At 39.2% G+C, this 8260-nt stretch overlaps 1 protein-coding gene across 1 annotated transcript in view; it reads right to left on the bottom strand.

Moving 5' to 3' along the window:
* Positions 1 to 1143: 1143 nt before the first annotated feature.
* mettl22 (methyltransferase 22, Kin17 lysine) overlaps positions 1144 to 8260 on the bottom strand; it is a 38814-nt gene continuing 31697 nt past the window's right edge. Inside the window, exons 11-12 of the mRNA XM_046030153.1 lie at positions 5279 to 5447; positions 1144 to 1604 (exon numbers count right to left, since the gene is read on the bottom strand). Of these exons, the coding sequence (XP_045886109.1) occupies positions 1560 to 1604; positions 5279 to 5447 (214 nt within the window). The 3' untranslated portion in view covers positions 1144 to 1559. The remainder of the gene's footprint in view (positions 1605 to 5278; positions 5448 to 8260) is intronic.

Below are 8260 nucleotides of genomic sequence, written 5' to 3'. Positions count from 1 at the left end.
ATGGTGGTGATGTTGGATGCTGGTTGTTTGGGTGTTGACAGGTGTCTTTTATACAGGTAACGAGGTGAGGCAGGTGTATTTGATGTAGATAATTGGTTGGGATTGGGGCTGTGTCTTAAAGAAAGACTAACTGGCTTGTAGGAGCCAGAATACTTGCTGTTTGGTAGGGGGTCATATACTTGTTTTTCCTCATCAGATGGTTATCAATTTTTATAAATTCATATGATGTGATTTTCTGGAATTTTCTTTGGGATTCTGTCTTTCACTGTTAGAATGTACATATGATTAAAATTATAGATCGTTGCATTCTTTGTAAGTGGGCAAACCTGCAAAATCAGCAAGGGGTCAAATACTTATTTCCCCCACTGTACTTAGAGAGATAAATCTTGTGTAAATTGAAAAGTGAAAATACTCAAAAATGGTTCATGTTTCACAAAAAATGTTCCCAATTATGCAGTATATTTCTTTGTGTGTAGAAGTATTTCCACTTTCTACCTTATACTTAAAGACAAAATAAGGACCGTTGCACCCAGTACCAGAGCCTGAAGTTTGAGGAGTGCTGCTCTGTCTACTTTAAACATAAAAGGAGTACACATCCAAACCAACCTGTGTGTAAGTGCTGAAACAAAGAATGACCTGCATGCCGAGTAATTATGAATCCAACTAGGGGGTATCACAAATTGTGACTTTGCAAACATACTTACTGTAGTTTTGTTAAAAGTTTATATCACATTATTCACATAAATTTTAAAAGATTACAAACTTAACAGTTGTTTTGTATGACTAGAAATAATGTGTTGTAACAGTAATTATAATGATAGAACCTATGGATGGTAACCTAGTGTCATAATTTTAAATCAGTAGTGTTAATATATTGTGGAGTTAAAGAAAAAACAAAAGGTTAAGCAAAGCTGCAAGGTGTACAAGCTGGACTTTTCTGTTTTTGGCTACTTTACCCACAGAGCAGGATGACATATAATGAGACTCGTTACTATTATTATAAGTCTATTCACATATAAGTGATTTAAATATTTTAATTAATTTAAGTTAAAATAATTGTTGCTTACTAAATGTGAAATTGTTTTTTTTTAAACGAAGAGTTTTAAACAGCATGCAGCCATAATACAAATTAGAAGCACATTGTACCCATGGTAATAATTTATTCAACCTTGTTTTTAATCAGACATACTGTACAAACATCAAGGGACACACGCAGTGCTACTTGACTTTCCATTAGCAAAGGTAGAGAACTTCCATTACCTCAGAATGGCTTCATGGCTACTTGTCATGTAAGAATGCATGAATCAAGTAAAAATAAATTATGCTACATTCATGCAATGGATCAATGACCTACTGTTAAAAACAAACAATTGCCTGATTCTATCCTGAATAGACTAAAATATATCATTTTACATATGTAGGAACAGGTGATGTTGTCTCACATTTTTAGATTTTCAATTTAAACTGTTAACTGGAGCTCTGTATGCTAAATTCTGGGGAGAGTACAGTGTTCATGCTGCTCAGATGTGAGACCAGGTCAGGATGAAAACAGCTCAAAATCAGACTCGTCTCGTGAGTGGAGTGGCAGTCACCTTCCACAGCTCCTATAAAAAAATTGATAATAATGTAAATTAATAAAAACTTTACTTAACACCTCTTGGGGAAATTCATCCTCTGTATCTGATCCATCCAAACTGTGTAGGACTGGGCAGCCAGAGGACCTAAAATCTATTTTCAGGCCAGTGCCGGTAGCTTGACAATTCCTACAGTACCTACAGTAACATGGACAAGTACAGTCAGAATAGTGTTTGATTGTTAAGTTGCATCAATATCCCTGGTGTAGGACCTCAAAATATATTGAATGTCTGAGTTTTCAGGGTTTTGAGTATGAGGTGTTTCAGGCCAGAAGAAGAATGATACAAAAAGAGTTATTTATTTATTAACACAATCAACAGTGCGATAGTAACACCTGACCTGTCATAACTGACAGTGACAAACTTGGGCACTCGAGACTCAGACTAATTAGTGGATGAATTGGGCAGTACCGCCCAATAAATGAAAATAAGTGTTCATAGCTAACAAACGATTAACGATAAGAGAGTTGCGGTCTTTTTTGCCATATTCCTGAGACTCCACTGAAAACGGCAATAGTATGAAGCTGCAGTACCGAAGGCTGCAGTATCAGGACCCCCGCAATCCTTGGACCGCAGTTCTAGGAGCCTAGTTCTTTAGCAACAGCGCCATCTAGTGGAGTGGTGGTGGTAATGCACAGCAACACAAAGGAGGTTAACCCTACAGCTGCGCAGTGCTAGCAGACACCGTTAACCTCCGTCGGTCAACATGCATATAATCAATAACTTAGGTTTAGGCACACACTCGGTGATGGTTGTGGTAAGGGTAATTGGCTTCGGGGGGCTGTATAGAGTAACATAGCTAGATATCCAGCCAGCTAGCTGGCAGTATCAAAGTAAACAAGGGTCCTGGAAATGAAGTTCCGGTCCTAGGATTGCGGTCCTGAAACTGCAGCTACATGCTACTCGAAAACGGGGATATCCGGGTTATTTCTGTACGTCACTTCTTTGGCAAATCCAGTGAAATCAATGTTGTCATCCAAGTGCAAAAGACCAATGGAAAATGGGGGTATGTTCTATTTTACCCAATCAGAGGAAGGTAATGTGATGTGATGGCAATGGAACTATCCAAGTGTGATTCTTATGGTTGTTTTAGTGCTTTTATAATGGGAAAGAGGAAGAGTTTACACAGCAGAAGCATGGGCATCGGTAAGAAGTTTGGAACGCTACGGAAAGCTAACGCTACACGCAGCCGCAAGCTGTTTACTGACAAAACAAAACAACAGGATCAGCGATCCCACAGGTATGTAACTCAAATACCATCCTTATCATAAAATAATGTAATAGAATGCGATCATGATAGTTTATTGCCAGTTGTTTTGGATGCATATGCGTGGATGGGATGATTTGGGGAGAAACACGTCGTATTGTTTATCTATAATGTATACGCTGTACATGAGGCGGAGTCCCCCTCCCCTCCCCTCCCTCCTCTCTTGTTCTCCCTCACCCAGTCTGGCTCGACTGTCTCCCTCCCCCTCCCCTCTGCACTGAGCTCGCAAACTGTTTAGTCAGGCATAAGATTACGTGAGTTTTTAGAGGAGTTGGTGTTTTGCTCCTTGAATTTTGACACAGAGATAATCTCACAAGCTCAATGTGTAATTGCTCTCTCTTTCTACATTATTACAGCATATTTCAAGCACATCATCTGCATCATCTGGGATGCTTTTGGAAACATCCATATAGACTACAGTGGCTGCGGACCAGAAGATTGACCACACACTGTGCCCATTGCCCCTGTGGACACAGTAAACCATGCACACAGGACTGCAGATGTTATCAAGTACTGTGAGCACTCTGTAAGGCAAGCAGAGTCTATAACAAGACCCCTTGGCAGTGTGGGGCACGCCAGGAGCCCCTCTGCATCTTCTTAGAGATGCCTTGCTTTGGTTAGAGGGATGCATGAGAAAAACACCTTGGACATTTTCACAAAAGGCTGCATTATTTCATTGTTGTAGGCACATTCTATTGAAAACCTGCATATGGATAAATCACAAAAATCGTTTATGAAATTCTTTAGTTTATTGTGAATTTTTCACTCATATTTCCTTCATAAGCACATTACATGCATGATTATGTTAGCTTAGGGTATTCTGAATCCATAGATACCAAACACATGGTGTTCCATCTCCATTACATATGGTTTATAAGCGCAAATGTATAAATAGAGAAAACGTACCAGAAAGGGCTTCGGACCTAGAGGGTTAAAGCAAACATTGCAGAAACTTGAAAGGAAATGGCGTTTCACCAATCTGAAAGAATCTTGTTCAAAACTTATAGTAAGGCCCTTTGTAATGCCAGAGCAGCGTACTACTCGTCATTAATAGAGGAAAATAGGAACAACCCCAGGTTTCTTTTCAGCCCTGTAGCCAGGCTGACAGAGAGTCACAGCTCTATTGAGCCAAGTATTCCCATAGCTCTCAGTAGTTACGACTTCTTGAGCTTCTTTAATGATCCAGTTCTAATTATTAGAAACATAATTCACCAAGAGCTGCCCTTAACGGACACCGACTTGTCTCTTAACTCAGGAACCTTTAGAAACAGAGGTTAAACCTAATATACAGTAATCGTTTCTTCATCTAAACCATCAACCTGTCTCTTAGATCCCATCCCTACTAGGCTGCTTAAAGAGTTTTCCCGTAGTCTTGTGCTTTCTCATCCCTTTCTCCTCCTATCACTTCCTGCCGGTGTTTCTGGCTCTGGAGCTCCTCTGTGGTTGCGAGTCGCCTGCTGCTACCATGTTCTTGCTGGACACCCTCTGCTTCAATTGTTATTACTAGTCCTATTGTTATCATTTACATTATAAACAATATAGGTAGTACAGACTGATGGTGCAGATCATACCGCCTAAACAACAAATCTGACACACTGCAATATAATCTACATAACTGTGTTTTCAGGGGTGTATAAAGACCTTATATAATGAACTGTTATATTTTTATTACCTTAGAGTGAGCCATTTCTATCTACATAGACCACAGGTCATCTTACATGGACGTCACCATGTTGCGCCGCCATGTCTCTACAGTAGCCCAAAGGGACTTTACAGAGCATGTTTTGTCACTATGTTGAATACTTACTAGAAGAAGAAGTAGTAGTAGTAGAAAAGAAGAGAAATTTGGACAAATGGAGGCCCACACAAACACTAACAGAGCGTGTTGGCCAGCGTAACTTCTCCAGCGTGCTTGGAAAGGGAGCAGTGACGTGCATTCACATGGTCGGAATAATCAGAATCTTTATTTCCTCCTTAAATCTTGAAGCAAAAAGAGAAATAAAGTGTACATGGGATATAAAATAGAATATAGAACTTTGATTTGTGCAAAATCACGTTGCTTATGTAATTTGTAATATGATTATAACGGTTATGTGTTGTTTATATGCTATGATAATGCTAATCCAACAAATCTTTGTAGTAGCGCCCATTTTGATTCCACTTAAGAGCACATGAATACAAAAGGAGTCGGAAGAATGACTTCACAAATCGGGAAATGGGTCCATCTGAGTAGCAAATAAATGCACCATGAGCTGCTGGTTGCAATTTGCAACCTTCACCATTTGATACCACTAAAACTTACGTACTGAACCTTTAAGTTAAGCAATAAATATTCCAATCCACTAGAATATAATGATGTGTGTAGTGTTTCCCTTACCAGTTGCTCTATGCGTTCATATAGAAGACACTGTGTAAAGTTACAAGGGAGCTGTTCCACTCTGAAGTTGCATCTTCCATCCACCAGGTCCTGGAGTTGGGACAGACAGTGGCTGAAATGGTCATAGGCTTCACAGGAAACATCCATGTCTCGCAGGGAGAAGTTCATCCTTGTAAGACATCCAGGCACAGCAGGAAACCTGATTACTTCCTGATTATCAATATCACCTGTTGCTGCACCTCAGTGGTATAAACCAAGTGTACACTTTACAACAGAAGTTCTCTTTGGTAAAACTGGGGGTGCTGAAGGGGTGCTGTAGTAAATATGTATTGAAGCAGCAGCAATGTAATTAATATTCTCCACCATTAACACATTTATCTTGGTTTAGCAAGAGTCAATGTTCAGATTAGCTTTGTTGACCATTCTAATCAGATAAGTGGCTAACCTGGCATTGACCAGTGAAATCACTTTTATGCATCTTACAGCAACTGAGAGGTTATTTGGGAAGCATATTGTTAATGCTAAACTATCTTTAGTACAGGAAAAGTATTTAGTTTCACCTGGTGTTCAAACTGTTGGGTGTTGCTGGCCAGTAAGCATGCACGTTCAGGTAGTAGGCAGTGAGCACCAGTGCACATGCAGAGAGGTTAACTGTAGTTCATACTCCCCCAAAAAACAAGCAACCCTTGATTTCATTGCCCCGGCACAGGTCTTTTATTATTTAGTTTAGTAACCAGCTCATGATCTGTTTAGTGAAGCATAATGACCGTCTTGATAATTTTGGTGTCTAATATATTGTGATGTATTCTTTATTTAATTTTATACTATTTATTAGTCATTTTTGTAACTGTTCGTTTACGGTGTGTGTATGTGTGTACTTCACACTGTTGTCTGTGTGTGTGTTTTTGTTGAGCTTTTTTTGTTCATGCATGTTCTGTGTACATCAAGTGCAATGTAAGACTAGAGTCAAATTTATTGTATGTCTACACATACCAGGCCATTAAAGCTAATTCTGATTCTTGTAATGACCATGGGACTACAGATGGAAAATAGCCTCCTGGTTAAATCTGGTATACATTTCTGCAAAGCTAATATGTTCATTAATATGCACGGCCACTTTGTAATAAATAACATAAACACAGGGGCGGCTGTGGCTCAGGAGGTAGAGCGGGTTGGCTGTTAATCGGAAGGTCGGCGGTTCGATCCCTGGCTTCCTGGTTGCGTGTCGAAGTGTCCTTGGGCAAGATACTGAACCCCGGCTATTCCGCCAGTGTATGAATGAGTGTGAATGTTAGTTTCTGTTTGAGCACTTAGGCTCAGTGTATGAATGTGTGTGACTGGTGAATGCAGATGTAGTGTAAAAGCGCTTGGAGTGGTCGAAAAGACTAGAAAGGCGCTATACAAGTACGGAGCATTTACATTTACATAAATAAATAAATAAAGTATGGTGGTGTTTAAATTGTACAGCTTTTTTTTGCACCTTCTTTGCATCTTTGTCAAAGAATTCCAACAATTCTTGATCTGAATTTATAATCATATTAATCCCCCACCAACTACATTGCAATTGTAATAATCCCTCCCTCTTATTTTCCGTAACTGTTACATGATGTTCTCTCAATAAAAATCATACATTTTAGATCAATGGAATGACCCAGTGATCTTTGCATGTCTTCTTACAGGTTTTTTAATACATGCTACATTACCCATCAGCCGCCGTTGCTGACCTTTCATAAAATAGACTAAATAACCTTTATTTCTCAGTATTAATGGAGAAATAATTCAAACTGATTGCCATGAAATTATCTTATCATATTGGTGAATTATCAAAAAGGCTTTTGTGTGTTTATGTTGAGAAATGGTGAGGATATCATTCATTTGAGAATGGGTTGGCTTAGTGGAGGCTTGCTGGTGGCAGAAATGCACCTGGTCTGATGGAAATTCAAAGAAGACATTTTTTGAAGTTTTTAATTAAAAGAACATCACCAGTAAAATAACACACTAGCTCAGAAAACTACACAATTCAAAGATAATAATTCAAATAACATGACTGTTTGTTGCCTCTCATGTTTTGAACTTGTTTTAAAAAGTTTACACTGCAATGTTTATTAAAGGATAATGATGTACGCCTACTTTGCTTTGGAAAAACCGCTTACGGCACATAGCTGAATAGCTTTTAAAACCTCCTTCCCCAACACCCCTTTTAGATTTCCGATTAGGGAGGGCTGTGTTCTAGCATTTCTGTAACTTTCAGAAAACGATAATTCAACATTCACTTTACGCTCTGATTGGCCAGCTGTGCAAAGAGGGAGAAAGCAGTCATGGCAAGGGTGTCACTTTGTGTTGAAAAGTGGTGAGGACATAGGGGCTCAGATTAGGGCTGTGAAGAGACACTTAGCTTGCGAGACATCACAATACGAGAACGAGACAAAAAGAACCTTAAACAGTGTTTTAAAGATATCCTTAATGCCGAGATATATAAGCGGGTGTCTGGGGGGACCTCCACCAGGACATTTTGATCATTAAACACTTCATTTCCTGAATTCCTGAATTCAAGTTTCTGCACCAATTTATGGTGGAAATGTTTTGATTTATGTAAAAGGAAACACAAAATTCAGATGGCAGGTGACATTTCAAAATATATAAATATAATAGAATATAATGCAGTGCAGCTCTCGGGCATTCTGTGTTGCTTGAAAATTTCTCCTGTAGATCAACTTTTCTAATGTAATATCCCTGCTGAGGCAACACATATGCAGGCATGATTTAGTCTTCCCTCCTCTTTTGTCATGTTCACAGGGAGAGAACGGAAAACTTGGCCAAAAAAGAAACTACATCAAGAAGTAGTTAAATTTACTGACTGGTGCATGCACGTTTTTGGGTCATATTATCAGTAGTTTGTTTTTTTAGGGGCGTCTGTGGCTCAGGAGGTAGAGCAGGTTGCCCGTTAATCGGAAGGTTGGCGGTTCCTCCAGGCTGCATGTC

The sequence above is a fragment of the Micropterus dolomieu genome, linkage group LG02 (assembly GCF_021292245.1).
Source record: "Micropterus dolomieu isolate WLL.071019.BEF.003 ecotype Adirondacks linkage group LG02, ASM2129224v1, whole genome shotgun sequence".
In the NCBI taxonomy this organism is placed as follows: Eukaryota; Metazoa; Chordata; class Actinopteri; order Centrarchiformes; family Centrarchidae; genus Micropterus; species Micropterus dolomieu.
Note: the sequence above shows the minus strand (reverse complement) of the source record. Positions and strands in the feature narration are given on the sequence as shown.